We start from the raw sequence: 19,544 nt of genomic DNA, 5'->3' as shown, positions 1-19,544 counted from the left end.
TGATCAGGCTCCACTCGCCTCTGCTTGGCTCCATTGGTCAGTTTTCCCGTCAGTGAGGGCGCAGCCGGGAGGGGAGAAACAGAGGGCCCCGGATGGCACATTTCCCGCCACCGCGAGGCGCCCCTCGGAAAACGCGAAGAAGAAGCAGCTCTCGATTGGATACTCACTATTCTGGCGTCAGGGGTTTCAGCCAATCAGAATGTAGAAATGCTCCTAGAGCCCCCGCCCCTTCCTCAGGGTAACCTTTGGTGGCGGGAAAAGTTCGGAAGTTTTCGCGCCGGGGCGGGGTCACCCAGGGACCCTCCGCGCCACTCGGGAGGAGGCAGTTTCGAGGGGGCGAGCATGGCGGGCACGGTGGTGCTGGACGATGTGGAGCTGCGGGAGGCTCAGCGAGATTACCTGGACTTCTTGGATGACGAGGTGAGGGGGGCGCCCGGTCGCGAGACTCTGGCGCTTGGGGTCCTTGGGGACGCGGACGGGCCGAGGGAGGCCATGCGGGACGCCGCTCCACGCCGAGAGCAGCTGGGCGGGGAGCGGGAGGACCGCCGGGGCTCGGCTCAGGAGCCCTCCACCTCCATCTTGTCGCTTTTCCGGCGGGGCAGTCGGTCGTCAGTGGCTTTCTGTACGCGCGGTCCTGTAACTTTCTCCCAAGTACTAACGATGGCCGGGGCTCGAGAAGGGCGACAGCTTTCCTTTAAGTACACATAAAGTGGCAAAGCCCCCCTTTGACCCTTAAATCGCTTCTTGCTCTCATCATCTGGGGAGAGGGAGGAGGAAGGATGGCTGTAGAACTGTAGTGACCCGCCGCGTGTTAGGGTCTCCAGATTTTAGCGACTGACTTCCTGCCCGGAGGAAGACTTCCTCATTTGGCCGCATTCTTTTTCACTACCAGGTAAGATGCACAAAGTGTCTGGTATGCAGGAAAAAGGGGCTTTGTACGCAACCCAAATTGAAAGTCATAGAATGTTGGTGAAGCATCTTGAAGGGATGATAATGCTGTGCCTGTAAACAAATAGCTAAGCCTCCCAACTCCTTTAGGTCTGGCTATGAGAACTCTTTTCCATATCATATAGATGATCGGGAAATAAAATATTTTAATTCTGTACATAAGTCTTAAATGAAGTCATTTTAATATGAATATTAAAAGCCTGTTTAATTTACATTTTTAACAACGTTTTTACTTACTGTCCTTCTTATGAGTTCTTTTTAATTCCACATTAAAGGTTGAGAAGTGACTGCATACAGAAAAGCTGTTAATGACGTAAGGAATAATAGCATGGAGCTGGAGGAAGTCTTGATCATTCCTACACTGGCCTCTTAGGGTGTATTTGGAATCTGAGGCTAGGGAGTGAAAATAAGGGAGAAATTGGAGTTCAGCTCTACCGCAGAGATTGACTTATTTTTCTTGCTGCAAGGGCTGCCTCTGTTTAAAAACATTGTTTGAATTTGTGGCTGTTGTTAGACGTGGTGGCTATTTTGCAGGAAGACCAGGGAATTTATCAGAGCAAAGTTCGGGAGCTGATCAGTGACAACCAAGCCCGGTTGATTGTCAACGTGAATGACCTGCGCAGGAAAAATGAGAAGAGGGCCAACCGGTGAGTGGCAAGGGTTTCCAAGGGGATGTCCTGGCTCTGGGTGAGAATGGCTCCCCTCTCTCTCCCCCAGATTGGAACGGGCCTCCCTGGAGAGGACCTGGATGAGATATTTTTTTTTTTTTAAAGATTTTATTTTTTCCTTTTTCTCCCCAAAGCCCCCCGATACATAGTTGTGTATTCTTCATTGTGGGTTCTTCTAGTTGTGGCATGCGGGACGCTGCCTCAGCGTGGTCTGACGAGCAGTGCCATGTCTGCGCCCAGGATTCGAACCAACGAAACACTGGGCCGCCTGCAAGCGGAGCGCGCGAACTTAACCACTCGGCCATGGGGCCAGCCCCCTGGATGAGATATTTTTGACCTAGAAGCACTCTTTGCCTCACCTGCTCCTATGTTTTTATCTTCTTCCAAAAGTAGGTGGTGGGCGTTACTGATACTCAGGTAAACATGGAAGGAGGAGCTCTTGAGGGTCCTTCTTCAGCTCCTCTCAAGAGCTCCTCCTTCCGTGTTTACCTGAGTATCAGTTCTACATCTTTGATAAGTTGAATTCAAGTTGGCCCTTGGTTCTGAGGTGGTTCACTGAGCCTGGGAGGATGGCAGGGGCAGGTAGGAGCTAGGATTTTCACTCCTTGGCCTTCCTCATCTAAGAATGTTCACTTCTGTTCTGAGGGTCAGTTCTTTTGAGCTCTGCTTTCTGCCTAATTACTCTTTCTCTTGCCCATATTTAGCCTCCTGAGCAATGCCTTTGAGGAGCTGGTCGCCTTCCAGCGGGCCTTAAAGGATTTTGTGGCCTCCATTGATGCTACCTATGCCAAGCAGTATGAGGAGTTCTACATAGGCTTGGAGGGCAGCTTTGGCTCCAAGCACGTGTCTCCCCGGACTCTTACCTCCTGCTTCCTCAGCTGTGTAGTCTGTGTGGAGGGCATTGTCACTAAGTGTGAGTGGGTTAAGGTGGGGGCTAAGGGAATGGAGGTGGGATAGACTTGGGGGCGTGGGAAAGCAGGAGAGGCAGAGTAGAGCTGGGGAGCTTGGGGCTTCAGAACGGAGGAGCATTGAAGTTTCGGGGTGAAACTGGGGGGGGCTCTGAGTGGGCACAGTGATTAGGGGAACCTTGAGTGACCACCTGTGCTAGCAGAATGATGAATTCCGCTGAGAGTGGAGGAGTCTTGGCTTTTGACAGTCTTCTCATTCTAACTCTGAACTCCTACTGTTTCTCAGTTGGGATCAGTTGTACTTAAAGTTTTACATGGATATGGTGATGTTCTGGTTAGAAATATAAAAATGAATAAATGACAAGTGTTATTGAAATAGCTTAAGCTAGTTGGAAGAACACAGTATTTGGAGTCAGCGTAGGTTCGCCTGGGTTAGATCCCACCTCTGTCACTGTCTAGTGGGATGACTTTATATGCATGTTTTCCATTCTTAGGCTCTCTAGTTCGTCCCAAAGTTGTCCGCAGTGTCCACTACTGTCCTGCCACCAAGAAGACCATAGAGCGCCGATATTCCGATCTCACCACCCTGGTGGCCTTTCCCTCCAGCTCTGTCTATCCCACCAAGGTGAGGGCGATGAATTGATCGGGCCTCTTTGGAGGCTGGGGTTAAAGGTGAATGTTTTGATGCAAGTCATTGGGTGATATCTGAAGTCTTCTAGAAGTAGAAAGGGCGAAAAGTAAGGATTAAGGGTTCATTTAAAGGGAAGATTGATTGCTAGCCAGAGTCTAAAATGGAAAGTCCACAATTCTTGCTTTTTTAAAAAAGAATAAATTTGCACTCTAGAAAATTATTAAAGAGTTGAAAGGAAAAAAAACCCATCTAATCTACATTGATCTTTTTAGCAAAGTTATAGTAAAAAGTATAATTTTATAATTTACTTAAAGTAATATGAGAAAATACTCATGCTATCATGTTAGTGTGTAATCTTTGCAAGTATTTTACTGTGGGTTTGAGAGAAGGTTGGCCTAGGAAGTCGCTTTATTCTTAGTGTTAAGATTAATCTGAGTTGAGGACAATATGATGCTTTACTTAACAGGCAAAAAAGGGTGATTAATAGACTGCTTAATGTCTGAACTCATTCTATCAAAGAACACCTGTCCCCACCATCAAATTTTAATTGAGAGCTACTGTATCCAGAGAATTGTTGGGCGCTATGGAGGACGCAGATATAAATAAGACCCGGTCCTTGTCTTCAATTTTATCAGCTGTTGGAGGAATCTTGACATATAAACAACTCAAACAAGAATGAGTATCTTGGAATTATAACTGGAACTTACGTTAGAATCGTTTAGTCTCCCTCCACATGAAATGCTGAGATTCCAAGAGGTTAAATGCCTTGCTTATGGTCCCACTTAGTGCTGGCCTTAAGGACTAGGGCCCATGTATTTCTACTTCCAGGCCATTTGCATTCTCTAAGTCACCCTACTCTCTTTTTCATCGAGAGTCCTACTTTCTAAAATTTCTTCTCGGGGAAGTACTCAGGGAGTACTCTTCTCTGATTACTGTGGTCATGCTTCTTTGCCTGAGCCCAGAGCTATGTGGGACCAGGTCTCTGGAGGTCATCTGTGTGGTGCTTAAGAGCACGGGCTTTGAGGTTCCATCAGCCTCGATCCTGGCTCTGCTGCTTGCTGTGTGACCTTGGTAACCTCTCCCAGCCTCCGTTTCTTTATGTGTAAAATGTGAAAAATACCTGCTTTACCGAGTTGTTGTAATGATTACCTGAGGCTGTTTGAAGAAATAACAGCTCAGTGCCTTGCACGTGGTAAGCACTCAATAAGTGATACCTGTTGTGTTTTTAGAAAATTAAAACGGCAAGGAAGTAAAAGTTTGAATATCTTTTTACTAAAGTTTGGTACACATACAGGAAAGCTCACATCAGTTTACAGCTTGATGAAATTTCACAAGCTGAATATACCTGTAAAATCAGCATCCAAACCAGGGAGCAGAACCCCATCAGTACTCAGAAGTCCCTCTTCAGGGCCCACACTGCCCAAGAGTAACCCTATCCTGATATCTAACAGCGTGGATTACTTTTGCCTGTTTTTATGTTTTATCTAAATACTCTGTTGGCTTTTGTTTGTGAGATTCATGCATGTTGTGTGTAGGTGTGCTTCATACATTTTGGCTGCTATATAGTATTCATTTGTATGAATGTACCACATTGATTTAACCATCCTGTTGATGGCATTTGGATGTGTTCTAATTTGGGGCTGTTAGCAGTTGTGCTGCTGTGAACATAGTCCATGGCTTTGGGTGAACGTTTCTGTTGGATATTACCTAGGAGTGGAAATACCACATCATAGTGTAAGCATATAGTCGGCTGTAGAAGGGGGAGTAAGAATCTGAATTTACTTGTTAATCTAGCCATGGTCCCTTCAGACTGTAGATTGCCCCTTCCATTAGGTGGTTTGTTTCTAGAACAGATAGGGATGGAAAAAGCTGGAGGAGATATTTGGCTTTTTTTGTTCCTGGATACTAAAATCCCATGAGGTCATCTCCAAATGCTATTTGTTTCCTACAACAAATGACATTCTAAGACAGAGCTGAGGTAACTCTGCTTTCCTACGTTCCTTTTCCAGGATGAGGAAAACAATCCCCTTGAGACGGAATATGGCCTTTCTGTCTACAAGGACCACCAGACCATCACCATCCAGGAGATGCCAGAGAAGGCCCCCGCCGGCCAGCTTCCCCGCTCTGTGGACGTCATTCTGGATGATGACCTGGTGGATAAAGTGAAGCCTGGTGACCGAATCCAGGTGGTGGGGACCTACCGCTGCCTTCCTGGAAAGAAGGGAGGCTACACCTCGGGCACCTTCAGGTAAAGGGTCAGTCTGAGGTGTTTGGAGTACTGCTGGCAGCTTGCATTTCTGCTAGTATTCTTTCTCCAGTGTGCCATATTCTGGAGAGTTCTGTTAGACAGGTGGAGCACTCTACCTGCCTGGGAGATGGGGTACCTCTTTTCTATCAGATAAAACTGGTGATACTATCTTCTGCTAAAAGTGGGAGTTAGTGGGGATGTGCTTATAGCCTCCTGGCTTACCTGGGGGTCCCTCATGGATTCCCGCCTCCTTCGCACACACACTCCTGTCTGAAGCTCTGTGTCAGGGGAGATGAGAACTTCCTCAGCTGAGGCATCATCAGCGTATTTATGTCCTAGACTAAGAGAGAATCAGTTGCAGAATACAGAACAGCCTTTCTTTTCCTCTTTTCCAATTTGCTGTTCTAGATTAGCGGCCTAAAAAGGCTCTGATGTTAGGAATTGACAATAGCCGGCTTCCTCCTCTCTCTGTCCCAGGACGGTCCTGCTTGCCTGCAACGTGAAGCACCTGAGCAAGGACATTCAGCCTTCGTTCTCTGCTGAGGATATAGCCAAGATCAAGAAGTTCAGTAAAACCCGTTCCAAGGTCTGGGCCCGCTGTAGAAACTTGAGGGCGGGGATGGATTCATGTGGGTCATTTTTGGGCCTGGCCGTCTTTGTGCTGGATCAGGAGGAAGGTCAGGGTTTTTCCTCTGAAGTATTTGGTGCTAGCTTCTGGTTTGGACCAGTCAGCAAGTAAAAGGCTGTGTTTGTTGTTTGTTCTGTAATATTTCTGTTGTGCTGCTGCTGGGCTGCTAAGTGAACCTAATACAAACATCAGACGAGGAGCTAGAGCATCAGTCGTTGGGCCAGTGAGTGCACACTGACACCTCGGCGATGCGCTGCTGCTCCAAATAGTGTGTGATTTTTGTTTTAGTTCTCTAATTTGTTTTTTGATTTTTTTAAAGATAGAATGTCCACATTTAGAAGGGAACAAAATATATGCATGTGTGATAAAAGTTACTGCTGAAACGCAGTACACATTCTTATTAAACCTAAAATGCTTTCAACCTGGAAACACTTTTTTTTGGCTTAAAAATTAAGATAATTTATTGATTTATATCAATGAGGAGTATAAAGAGAAACAGATTTCAATTTTGGTCAGGGATCACTTTTTTTCTTAAATATTCAACCTCTAAGCAAGTTTTAGAGTCTAGGTTTCCTCTGTGTCTGTTCTGACAATGGTCTGATCAATGTAATTTGTCTTCGAGAAGAAGATTTTACAGTTAGAAACAGTGTCTATCTTTGTGTGTTTCTTTAAGCGTTCTCTCTAGGCTAAAGTGTAAAGTGGAGCTCTGCCACACCCCGCTGAATCTCATTAGGCTTTTCACTCCATTGGTTATTCCTCCCGTAGGATATCTTTGACCAGCTGGCCAGGTCGCTGGCCCCTAGTATCCATGGGCATGACTATGTCAAGAAGGCGATCCTCTGCCTGCTCTTGGGAGGGGTGGAACGAGACTTAGAAAATGGCAGCCACATCCGTGGGGACATCAATATTCTTCTGATAGGTATGGTGTTGGGGATTTGCTTTAGGCTCTTGTCTTCCCTTGTGGAGGGTGGTTGTGGGAATGTATGACCTGTCAGCTTGTGTATTCTGTACCTGTCTGTATTTCAGTGCTATCAGAGGGCAAAAGGCTAAAATGAATCTTTTTTTCATTATCATCATCATTTTTGGGTTTCCGGATTTATAAGATCTCAAATATATTCTGCTGTGAATGGTAAAGGAAAAGCGAAGGAGATAATAAACACCCAGTTACTGTATATTTCTGTTATGCTCGGAGCTGTGCTGGGAAAGCAGGACTTGTTGGGGGGCCGGGGAGTCCCTAGTGAGTCCGCCTGCCCCTGTCCAATTACAGGAGACCCGTCCGTTGCCAAGTCTCAGCTTCTGCGCTATGTGCTTTGCACCGCACCCCGGGCTATCCCCACCACTGGCCGCGGCTCCTCTGGAGTGGGTCTGACGGCCGCTGTCACCACAGACCAGGAAACAGGTAAAGGTCGCGTGTCCTTGGCTACGGTCCAGCAGTGAGATGGAGCATAATTCCCTGAACTTGGCACCGGCTCATGTTAGGAAGATACACTTGAGAGGTTAGATTGGGCCAGATTATAGAGGAGTGAGTGTCTGGCATTAGGTGAATTATTTAAGTCTCTGGATGCCCCTCTGTTGACAAGAATGTCTCCTAGAAGGCTATTTGAAAGAGTTATTTAAAAGTGTTTCAAAGGAGAAAGCTTAGCAAATTGGAAGGAAAATAAAAATGAAGATTGTACTATTTTAAAAATTTGAGGAAGGGATGCAAAGATTTGTTTTTTTTTTTTTTTGAGGAAGGTTAGCCCTGAGCTAACTGCTGCCAGTCCTCCTCTATTTTTTTTTTTTTGAGGGTCTTTTTTTTTTTTTTTAAGGGAAGATTAGCCCTGAGCTAACTACTGCCAGTCCTCCTCTTTTTGCTGAGGAAGCCTGGCCCTGAGCTAACATTGTGCCCATCTTCCTCTACTTTTTATATGTGGGACGCCTACCACAGCATGGCGTGCCAAGCGGTGCCATGTCCGCACCCGGGATCCGAACTGGTGAACCCGGGCTGCCGAGAAGCACAACGTGCGACTTAACCGCTGCACCACTGGCCGTCCCCAAAGACTTGTGAAAAGAGACAGAGATGTAGTTGGGAAATCACTTAAGGATGAGGATGAAGAGAGGAAATCTTTGAAGGAAGTTTGTCAGAGTCTAGCTGCTTTGGGGTCAAAGTGCAACAAGGAGGACTCAGACTGGAGCTTGAAAAGATGACCCACCAGGGTTTCCTCTAAGTCTCTAGGAGCTGACCGCTGTGTCTCTTGTGCAATAGTGAGAAGTGTGTGGGAGGAAATTGAAATCTCTCCTCTCTGTCCCCTACAACCTGGACAGTGGCATGCATTTCTATCTCCCCACTTCCCAGGGGAGCGTCGTCTGGAAGCGGGGGCCATGGTCCTGGCTGACCGAGGTGTGGTTTGCATCGATGAATTTGACAAGATGTCTGACATGGACCGCACGGCCATCCACGAAGTGATGGAGCAGGGTCGAGTCACTATCGCCAAGGCTGGCATCCATGCTCGACTGAATGCCCGCTGCAGTGTTTTAGCAGCTGCCAACCCCGTCTATGGCAGGGTGAGCAGAATCGGGCCATTAACCATTGTCTTCACTTTCATTGAGTTTTGCTGAGTAACTGGGCTGAGAAGTTTATTCTAGGTGACCCAGGGGAATAACAGGCCAAAGACAAAAGTAAGCTTGTCATCTTATTACTGTCCTTGGTTTAGGGCCACCTCACGCACTGGTACACGTCAGAATCCCCTGGGAAGTTATTCATTTAAGATAACTTTTTAAAAATACAAGAAAGAAAACAAAAATATTCTGCAGTCTCACAACGCAGGTAACTTGTATTGACATTAGTAAAAGTACCACGTGCACGTGGTAGGAGGATTGTAAACAGAGCGGAGAGGTATAGCATGGACATTGAAAGCCTTCCCTCCTATTCCTTTCTCAAGAGATAGCCACTAACAACTCTTGAGTGTTTCAGGAAACAAAAACTTAAACATGTACCAGCACATACACAGTCTCTTCCTTAAGAATTCATCTACTTATCTTTGTTTTTTAGTGTGGCTATGATGTGCTTGGTGTAATCTTTAATATTTATCCCACTTGAGGTTTGATGAGTTTTCCCTTTTGAACAGCTATATTCCACTGTATGGATTTATAGTAATTTGTTTTGCTGGTCTCCGTTTGATGGGCACTGGTGTTTTCCCCTTATCCCTCCTGCTATTATGGATGAAGCTGCAGTGAACATCCCCCTTATTTGTGTTTCGTTACACATTTAGGGATATACCCAGCACTGGCATTACTAGATCAAGAGTCGTATTCATTTCTATTTTGGAAGAGATTGCCAAATTGTCCTCTTCAACGACTGTACCATAGTAATACTAATACTTACAAATACTTTATATTTATCAACTCTTTCCATCCTCACAATGGGTATTGTATTGACCATTTTCGTCGAGATCTTAGTCACTACCTTCTGAGTAAGGGACTCCAAAGTTTCCAGGTGCTTCTGGTGTGGCCAGCTTGTCTTGCCTTTATAACAGGTAGGGGAGAGGGAATCATCTTTCGGGGTTGATGCTGCCTTGGGAATGAAAGGAGCATTGGGAAGGAGGAGGCTGGTTTTGAGACCCTCACTCGTCCTCTTAGCAGCGACTAAGCAAGGAGGTGGGGCTCTGTTTGTTTGGAAGAAGGAGCAGCGCTCTGAGTTCGCTCAGGTCACCTGAGCTTCAGTTAGAAAACGGTTGCAGGTAGAAGAGATGAATTAAATATTTTAATAGCTATGAAATACTTCACTGCTTCTTGTCTTTTTTCTTTAAGGTCTAGTCTTCCATTCTCACTCCCAGAATCCTTCCAGCCTCCTTGTCCTTTCTTCCTATTGATATCCCTCTACTTTTCCTATTTTATGTTTCCCAGTATGATCAGTACAAGACCCCTATGGAGAACATCGGGCTGCAGGACTCCCTGCTCTCCCGATTTGACTTGCTCTTCATCATGCTGGATCAGATGGACCCTGAGCAGGATCGGGAGATCTCGGACCATGTCCTTAGGATGCACCGTTACAGGGCACCTGGGGAGCAGGATGGCGATGGTGAGGCCATGAGAAGAGTAAGGAAGGGCTGTTATATCTGGCTTAACCCAGCTGGTGGGCATTTTAATGTCTGGGTTGATGTTGAAGATGCCTTTGTCTACCTGGCCACCTCCTCTTCTTGCTCACTAGAGGGTATCCTAAGGTGTGTCTTTTGTCTATTTCTGGGTCTGGGAACACCTTTGAGCATCTTCTGTGTGGCAGGTGGTTCCACTTTCCTTATTTGTGTGCTCCACAAGTCTCTTTCCTTCTGGGTCCTTGCTTTGTGAGTCTTGTCTCTCTTCCCTTCCTTTGCTATAGAAGAAGCAATTTCCCCTGGGTTAAGCTCTTTCTTACTCTGCCTTTCTCTCGACTTGGGTTTTCTAGCTATGCCTTTGGGTAGTGCTGTGGATATCCTGGCTACAGACGATCCCAACTTTAGCCAGGAAGACCAGCAGGACACCCAGATTTATGAGAAGCATGACAACCTTCTGCATGGGACCAAGAAGAAAAAGTGAGCATTCCTCATACCTTTCCCTTGCAGGAACCTGCGATTTGTGTCACGTTAGAGCATGCGTGTATATATATTGTGTCATGTTAGAGCATGTGTGTATACATGCTGTGTCATGTTAGAGCATGTGTGTATACATGTTGTGTCATGTTAGAGCACGTGTGTACACATGTTGTGCCACGTTAGAGCATGTGTATATGTGGCGACATGCTAGAACATACATGTATACATGTTGTGTCATGTTAGAGCATGTGCATATACATGTTGTGTCGTGTTGGAGCATGTGTGTATACATGTTGTGTCATGTTAGAGCATGTGTATATATAATGTGTCATGTTAGAGCATGTGTGTATGTATATAATGTGTCCTGTTAGAGCGTGTGTGTATATATAATGTGTCATGTTAGAGCACGTGTATATATAATATAATGTGTCATATTAGAGCACGTGTATATATAATGTTGTGTCATATTAGAGTGTGCATATATATGCTGCCCCGGCAAAGGTCATGCTTGGAATCACCTTGCGGGTCTGTTGTATTTCCTGGATCCACAGATACCCCCTTTTTCCTGGCCAGTTGCCTTGTAAATGTTTGTGGGTGATTAAGCTTAGGTTCTGATCTTTTCCTAAAATAGAACATGACGACATGCCTAACTGATGGTGGGTGTGTGATGTCACCCTCACATAGGAAGGACTACATAAGTCACATAGCTATTTGTGTTGAGTTTATGGTGAAGGGTCAGTAGACAGCAAGCATTGGAGGCTTTGCAAGTGGATTTGGAAAAAGGGGACTTGTGATTAGGTGCTCACAGCATGAAATGTGAGATCCTGGACCTCTTTTTGGCTGTGGTACGGTAAGAAGCATAGCATAATCTTCAGACCTGTTAGTTTAAGAACACAGAATCTGGAGTCAGAAAACTGAATTCGAGTCCATTTTAGCTTCTCTGAGCCATACTTTTCCCACCTATAAAATAGGGCAAATAATACCTAAACTCCCTACCTCACAAATAATACCTAAGTAATGCCTGTAGAATTATTTAAAAATATGTGAAAGGGCCTTCTACATGGCCTTCTAAATGGGATTTATGAAAATGGGTTCTAGGCTGTCTCTCTGCTTTGCTTCTTGACCTTGACTTCTCTGAGGAGAGGCAAAGCTACTCCCCAGGCAGGGGCTGAGGTGTGGCAGGGAAGTGGAATTCACTGTGTATGGGTCCAGGGAGAAGATGGTGAATGCAGCTTTCATGAAGAAGTACATCCACGTGGCCAAAATCATCAAGCCCATCCTAACACAGGAGTCAGCTGCTTACATTGCAGAAGAGTACTCCCGCCTGCGCAGCCAAGACAGCATGAGCTCGGACACCGCCAGGGTGAGTCCCCAGAGGGAGGATGGACCTGGGAGTCCCTTAGGTATATGGCTGGGGAAGGAGTCTCTACCATCTGAGAGCGCTGAAGGCATTTTCACAGAGTGATTGCTTACCTTTTCGTTCTGGTTCGAAGGGCTTCCTGTTAACACAATTTTAATCATTTCCTTTTGCAAAGGAAAATGAAATGAGAACCCCAGAGATAACATGTGTCTGATTACTTCAAATGACATTGGCCTCCAGAAGCTGTAATTCATTCAGCAAACATATTAGTGACTTCTGGGAACTGGACTAGTCTCTTTTTTTTTTTTTGAGGAAGATTAGCCCTGAGCTAACTGCTGCCAATCCTCCTCTTTTTGCTGAGGAAGACTGGCCGTGAGCTAACATCCATGCCCATCCTCCTCTACTTTATATGTGGGACGCCTACCACAGCATGGCGTGCCAAGTGGTGCCATGTCCGCACCCGGGATCCAAACTGGTGAACCCCAGGCTGCCAAAGCGGAACGTGCAAACTTAACCGCTGCACCACCAGGCTGGCCCCCTGTTTTTACATGCAGTGTTAAAATAAGAGCTGTCCTCAAAGAGCTCAGATCGGGAACGGGGAGGCAGAAAGGTAGATGGAAAGATCAGACATACATATTTGTAAATATGTACCATGGTGTACCTGAAAAGGACTGAATGTGAAAGACTATTGGAGCACAGATAAAGAAGCCATTAATTTTTCCTTTAGACTTTCCAGAAGCGGGTGTGAATGTCAGGAAACGATTTCCAGAGAGTGTGATGTTTGGGCTGCACTTTGACAGATGGTTAGGAGTTGGGCAGCTGTGATGGTTATCCAAAGCTATTTCTAGAAACCTAGTGTAGCTGCTCATGGGTTTATCTGAATCTTTTGAGGCAGCATAGTTCGTATACAGTTCACAGCAGACAGACCCAAGTCCAAAGCCCTCCTCTGTGACAGAGACACAGGCTTTTGGATTTAGACCTGGTCCCAGATCACCTACTCCAGGCTCACACTCAGGACAGGAATTCTACCTTCTGAAATTCCAGCTTGGAGTTCTTGACCCTCCAGTGACAGTATGCCTGTTACATCACTGCATGGAAATGTTAGAATTTTCTTCTGTGTATTGCGCTTAAACCTGCTTTCCCATGACTTCTATCCGTGGGTCTTAATTTTGTTTTCTGGAGATTGTGTATGACTTGTCTTCTTCAGATTAAACTTCCCCCTTTCTTTTTCACTGTTTCTCCTCTCGTGAACGTGTTCCAGTGTGTCAAAGGCTCCCACTGAACTCAGTACACTGTTTTAGTTGTGGTCTTAGTGGGCTTGGTAAATCCTCCATTTGGATTCTCTCGTTTTGCTAGTGCAGGCTAGGATTTCACTAGCTTTTTAGGTGATTCAAAAACCGGAGTTTATAATGGAGTGTATAACTTCCAAACTCAGATAGCTTTCTTTTTTTTTTTAAAGATTGGCACCTGAGCTAACAACTGTTGCCATCTTTTTAATCTTTTTTTTTTCTTTTCCAGATAGCTTTCTAAATTATTAAATGATTTGGTGAATTTTTTTAGTTAGCAGATAACATCACTGAAGTGTCATGCAGTGGGAGACGGGGAGGTGTGGTGGAAGGAACTAGCCCCCTGTTCTGATCCCAGGTCTTCAGCTAACTTTAGGGCCTTGCACAGATCCTTTCACCTGTCAGGTCACAGTTTCTTTATCCATAGATGAGAAGCTTGGATGATGTCAGGGATGCTTAATTAAGATGGCACATCAGAATCACCAGAAACTTGAAAAGTGCAGATGCGTGGTCTGAACACAGACATCCTGATTCATTAGGCCGGGGATGCCATTCAGACAAGAGCATAGGAAAAGATGAAAGTGCCCCAGTTTGGTCTATACCTGCCCCCCCGGCCCCCCCGTGAGAACCACTTGATAAGAACATGTCAGAGTTGTGCTCCTCTTCTTGACCTAAGTGAGTTTACCCAGATTTTCAAGATTTGTCCTCAGATGACCCCTTTCACACCCCTCCCTTAGTGTGACCTTGGACAAATTCCATGGAGCTCTTTTGAGTCTCATTTTCCTCATGTCTAAAACTTCTCTAAGTTTTTAAGAGCGTTAAATGACACGGGAATATAAAAGCAGTGTTCTCGGTGCATTGTAGGCCTGTGATAAAGAATGATTTTTCTTCCTTCACTGTTGTACTCTTTCTAGCCTTTTATCTTTCTAGCTGCAAGTTGCCTCATTTTCTTTTTCCCTGTCACCTGCTGCTCCCTCCCTCAACACTCTCACACGTATTTGATCGTTTTTATCTTTCTGGATTTTCTGTGGTGTTTCTAGAGAACACAGAGCTCTGGAATCCTTTCTTTCCTGGTGGTGTTTATTCCCTTTTCCGGGCAGCTGGAGTGATGGGCTTGCCTAGCGCATTCTGGAAATATAATCTGCCCTTGTTCTCTAACCCCCAGACATCTCCAGTTACAGCCCGGACGCTGGAAACTCTGATTCGCTTAGCCACAGCCCATGCCAAGGCTCGCATGAGCAAGACGGTGGACCTGCAGGACGCCGAGGAAGCTGTGGAGTTGGTCCAGTACGCCTACTTCAAGAAGGTGAGGATTCAGATGCTTGGGCGTGAGAGGCTCTTCTGAGTACACCGTTGGTGCTCAGGCCTCACAGCGTTCGGCCCATCCACAGACGGTAGCATGTCTGCCACTGTGCAGTCGGCTTCTCTCCTTTCTCTGGGACCTGTGGCACCTGTGGCTCTCAATCCTGGCTGCACGTGAGAACCAGCTGGAAAGCTTTAAAATACTGATGCCAGAGCTCCTAGAGGCCCCAGAGATTCTGGTTTAATTGACGTGTTGACCTTCAGTCAACTGCTTCTCTTTCTATTCCTGCTTCCTTTGCCCTTGAAAAAGTAGGTGTTTCCAAAGGATTGACCTTGACAATCTTCCTTTTGCCTCTGTACCTTTCCCTTTGGCAGTCTCTCCAGATGTCCCGTTAGCACCTCAAAAACTCACGTCAAAACTTGACCTCTCAAACTTGCTTCTCATCCTGTTTCCCTGTTTCTACTTGTGACATTGCATCTCTGTCATTTAAGACACCAAGCCTTGACGTCTTGACTCCCTTTTCCTCGTTGCCCACCCTCTCACCAATCTGGTAAATTATAGCCCATTGGTGTTTAGTTTTGGGTCTGCTAAGCTTTTCCTGGCATTTTCTCTTTGCTAGGAAGGGGGTTGTCTTAAATTTCAATTAAACACCTAATTTACAAGGAAATGAATTGTTTTCCCCTTAACCATTATAGGCTGGAATTTTTTTTTTATTCCTTTCTTTATTCAGTAAACACTCAATTGAGTACCTACTATGTGAAAGACTGAGACTTCCCAGCATTTTTAGAGATGAGTGGCAGCCTATCCCCCTGCCCCTGGTCCTGGGACTCGGGGACAAGAGAGGCTAAGTGAGTCGTTAGACCCGTGGGAGGCATTTGTGCTGATGGTGCAGAAGGGCTGTAACTCAGTTCCCTGGGGTCAGTGACCTCGCTGCCTACCCATACTTGGCTTGGTCCTAGGTTCTGGAGAAGGAGAAGAAACGTAAGAAGCGAAATGAGGATGAATCGGAGACGGAAGATGAAGAGGAGAAAAGCCAGGAGGACCAAGAGCAGAGGAGGAAGAGGTAAGGTGGGGCAAAGAGAAGTGAGATAAACAGACTTCCAGTTAGGGCTGGGGAGAGAGGTGGAGGGTGGATCAAGCGCTGCTGGGTAACATCTGGTTCTTTCGGGAAAAGGTGTCTGTCCAGACCTGCAGGGTGTGTGAGTGAAGGTGACCCAGGCAGAGGGGAGAGTGAGCGCGCCCCTCCATTGGGTGCATTTGACCTCTCTCCTGCTAAAGAAATGCTAAGTAGCAGGAGCAGGAACCCACTCAGAGGTTTTGAAGATACATTTCAGAATCCTTTCCTCAAGGCAGTTTTCCCTCTCAGGCCTGTGGTTGAATTTACAGTGGTGGGTGGTGAGGAGAAAGAGCCTTGGGATGCAGGGCCTGTTTGTGTTCTGGTCTAGAGACTTTCGGTCTGTTTGAGAAGAAGTAAGCTTGTATGGGCCTCGGCCTGGTATTTCACTTTGATTGCAGATGGTTCTAATCTCTTTTTTCTGTGGTTGGAGGCACAGGATGGGTCTCCCCAGAGCCTTTCTCCTAACTGCTGTGGGTATTTTAGGAGGAAGACTCGTCACTCAGATGCCAAAGATGGGGACTCCTATGACCCCTATGACTTCAGTGACACAGAGGAGGAAATGCCTCAAGGTGAGTGAGCATCCCCTCTTGACAAAGGAGTGGTTCCTTTGGCTCCTGACTTTTGTAGTTGCTCTGTGCACTGCGTGCTGGCGGGCCCGCTTTTGGCTCCCTGCTTGGGGCCCTGCGTCCAAGACGTTTGTCACAAGAGAACCTCAGGGGAAACCCACGGTGAAAACTTGGGAGAATGAGCTCTGCTCGGTTGTTTGCTTTCTCCTTAGTGCACTGTACTCTTTGCCAAGCCTGATGTAAGCTTTCTAGGTAACGTCTGTGGAAGGTCTCCTGCCTGACTCAAGTCCTTGATCCTAATTGTCCTGCCTGGCCCCATGAGAGCCCTAGGGAATGAGTGTTGAGCGGGTCACGAGGGCTGGGGAGTGGAGAAGATCAGTTTCTGGTGTTCGTGCAAATGGCTTCACCTTGTCTTCCCACTCTCTGCAACCGTTTATCCTCTCAAGTGCACACTCCAAAGACGGTGGACTCCCAGGAGACCAAGGAGCCCCAGAAGGTGGAGCTGAGCGAGTCCAGGTGAGGAGGGAAGGGCGTTCCACGTGCTGCTGGGGCCAGGCCTTCTTCCCAGGGAGAGGGTATGAACAAGCTGCTTATTCACGGAGCTCCAAACTGGAGGCCCGGGGATTTTAAAACATTTCTTATTCTGATTGTAATTTCAAATTTAAAAAAGGTTATAGAAATAGCATAAAGAATTCTTGTATGGTCTTTACCCAGGATCCCCAGTTGTTTACGTTTTACCATTTGCTTTATAAATAATTCTCTCTGTGGACATTTTACATATGACCTCCTTGTGAGGTCAGGAGAAGAGGCTTAGAGCAAGGGCAAAGCTGGTGTCTCACTGTAACCTTCAGTTCTTCTCAGTAGGAGATTTTATATATATATATATATTTTTTTTTCTCTTATTAAATTATTGTCGTTTGTTTTGAGATGAAGAATTTTTCCTACCAAAGTTTCAGAAACAGTTTATCTATAAATTTTATGTTTACTGGGCACCAAAGAAACTCCGTGGCTAAGGTTTGCTTTTTTTCCTGTAATACCTAAAATACACATACAACATGATGTGTTAACTGAAGACATTTGAAAACATTAAAAAGTATTTAGGAAAAAACATGAAAATTAATTGTAATTCTACCCCCTGGAGACAACCATTGAACTCTCTCTGCAAGCGCTTTTGGAGTCAGCTCACTTGGCTCTCTCGTTGAGGACTGCAGGGTTTCCATAGTATGGATGCGTAAAAGTTTGTTGATGGTTTGTATGATGGTCATTTAGTTTCCGTAAATCTGCTATTTTCTGGAAAACATTCTTATATTTATCATTGTGCACTTGATGCAAGTGTAGCTGTAAAGCTAATTTCTAGAAATGGACTCTCTGGGTCACAGGATATACTTTGAATGTTGTTTTTTTTTTTTAAAGATTTTATTTTCTTACTTTTTCTCCTCAAAGCCCCCCCCGCCCCCTCCACAGCTGTGTATTCTTCGTTGTGGGTCGTTCTAGTTGAGGCATGTGGGACACTGCCTCAGCGTGGTTTGATGAGCAGTGCCATGTCCGCGCCCAGGATTCGAACCAAGGAAACACTGGGCCCCCTGCAGCAGAATGTGCGAACTTAACCACTCGGCCATGGGGCCAGCCCCTATACTTTAAAATTTTAGTACGTGTTGGTAGACTGCCTCCCGAAGACGCCATCCCAGTTTACGTTTCTACCAACAGTGTATGGGAATGCCAATTCTCACACCCTCAAAGTCCTCTGATTTTTAAAATGCTATTATTTCCAATGTGCAGGAAACTCTATAATACAACAGTTTAGCTTCAAAAGGGGAAACTTGGGCATGGAGCAGCCGTCAGAGGCAGGGCGGTGTGTCTGTGTGTGTATTTGTGTGTGAATATAGGGGACACCTACACTGTATTAAGACCTTGCATTCTCCCAGAGTAGATTTTGCCTGAAAGCATCGGGTTTGTTTACTCCTCCTCCTCTGTTTTTCCTTTCTGGGTCAGGTTGAAGGCATTCAAGGTGGCCCTCTTGGAGGTGTTCCAGGAAGCTCACGCACAGTCAGTGGGCATGAATCGCCTCACAGAATCCATCAACCAGAACAAAGAAGAGCCCTTCTCTTCAGCGGAGATCCAGGCTGCGCTGAGCAAGATGCAGGATGACAACCAGGTCATGGTCTCTGAGGGCATCGTCTTCCTCATCTGAGGAGGCCTCATCTCTGCACTTTGGAGTTGAGCCAAGAAGGTTTCTCCCGTGTTTCTTCCCCCACCGCATACGCCCTGCCCCCAAGTCTTTGCCTTTATTCCCTGAATAAGAGTGTTTAATTGAACTGGAGTTGGGAGACATGTGATGACGCTGATCAGGAGTCGGTGGAAGCCTTGGGAATGGGCAATGAAAGCTGCCGTGAGGTAAAGAGAAGAAAGTAGGAAGGACCAAGACTATTGCTTCTTCATTGCAAGAGACTGGATCACACTGCCTGCTTCCCATCCCCAAACAAACCAAACCATTGTTTGCTGTAAATAACATATGACTTCTGATTAATTTCGGGGGCACCTTGGTTTCTGTTTATCCTTTCTGTGTTCGTTGGCTGTTTTCTTCCTCCCGAGCACTTTGGTCCAGAATAGGCTTTGGATTGTTTTATGCTGCTGGAGAGAAGCTCTGAGGCAAGTCATGGAGGCCAAAAAAGCTTATGTGCAGTAGCATCAGTTAAGACTAATGCATACTTTTGACCTGAATATCCAAGACATTGAATAAACTTACCCATTTTTATGCTATAGACGTGGCCTTAACACTATGTGGTTTCACAGACACGTTCCATTTTGTGTTGCTTGAAAGGTCTGCCTTGTATTCGCTGCTCCCACGTTTGCACCAAGCCACCACAAGGTGGCAGCAGGCTGCCATGCTCTCGGGGGGTTCGGTCTTCTCTTTAGGCAGTTTTCTTCCTCAGTGACACCAGCATTTATCAGTTAAAATTGTGCAAACTAAAGGCTGCCGATTTGAAGTAGCTATGTGGCCACAGGAGGGCAGGGAGTGAAAGTCCAGGAGAATTAACTGCCTGGCGTTTCTGAGCCTGAATCAAAGCCCTTTCATGGAGAAATAATACCTGATATATGAGACCCTTCAAAGTCCTGTGAGTTTTACCCATAAAGAGATCCCCTTAGAGGATTTTTGTGAAACCTTACACCTGGGTGGCCAGCCATTGGGGATTTGTTAGTTGGTTTGCGCAGAAGTTTCTAGACGGCCAGGCCAGTCGTTCTCTTCTACCGTTGTAGGGGTTGAATAGCTTCTGAAGAAGGTTTAAGCCACTTAAATAAGAAGAAGAACAAAATACACACGACTTTGAGG

The 19,544-nt window shown here is 46.0% G+C and overlaps 1 protein-coding gene across 2 annotated transcripts; it reads left to right on the top strand.

Annotated features, from left to right (window-relative positions):
• Window positions 1-38: 38 nt before the first annotated feature.
• Window positions 39-18,975, top strand: MCM3 (minichromosome maintenance complex component 3). 2 transcript variants are annotated; one of them, XM_070584794.1, is made up of 17 exons: window positions 39-420; window positions 1,483-1,595; window positions 2,321-2,529; window positions 3,019-3,149; window positions 5,165-5,403; window positions 5,881-5,989; window positions 6,797-6,950; window positions 7,299-7,430; window positions 8,367-8,575; window positions 9,917-10,091; window positions 10,455-10,581; window positions 11,794-11,944; window positions 14,393-14,533; window positions 15,490-15,593; window positions 16,131-16,216; window positions 16,660-16,729; window positions 18,206-18,975. In XM_070584794.1, exons 1-17 carry the CDS (start codon window positions 208-210, stop codon window positions 18,402-18,404), a joined length of 2,562 nt encoding a protein of 853 aa, XP_070440895.1. In that variant the 5' UTR covers window positions 39-207; the 3' UTR covers window positions 18,405-18,975. The 2 variants fall into 2 exon arrangements, with proteins under 2 accessions (XP_070440895.1, XP_070440896.1); XM_070584795.1 differs by lacking the exon at window positions 1,483-1,595 and having other exon boundaries at window positions 224-420.
• Window positions 18,976-19,544: the final 569 nt, after the last annotated feature.

Source organism: Equus przewalskii, chromosome 19 (genome assembly GCF_037783145.1).
Source record: "Equus przewalskii isolate Varuska chromosome 19, EquPr2, whole genome shotgun sequence".
NCBI lineage: Eukaryota > Metazoa > Chordata > Mammalia > Perissodactyla > Equidae > Equus > Equus przewalskii.
Note: the sequence above shows the minus strand (reverse complement) of the source record. Positions and strands in the feature narration are given on the sequence as shown.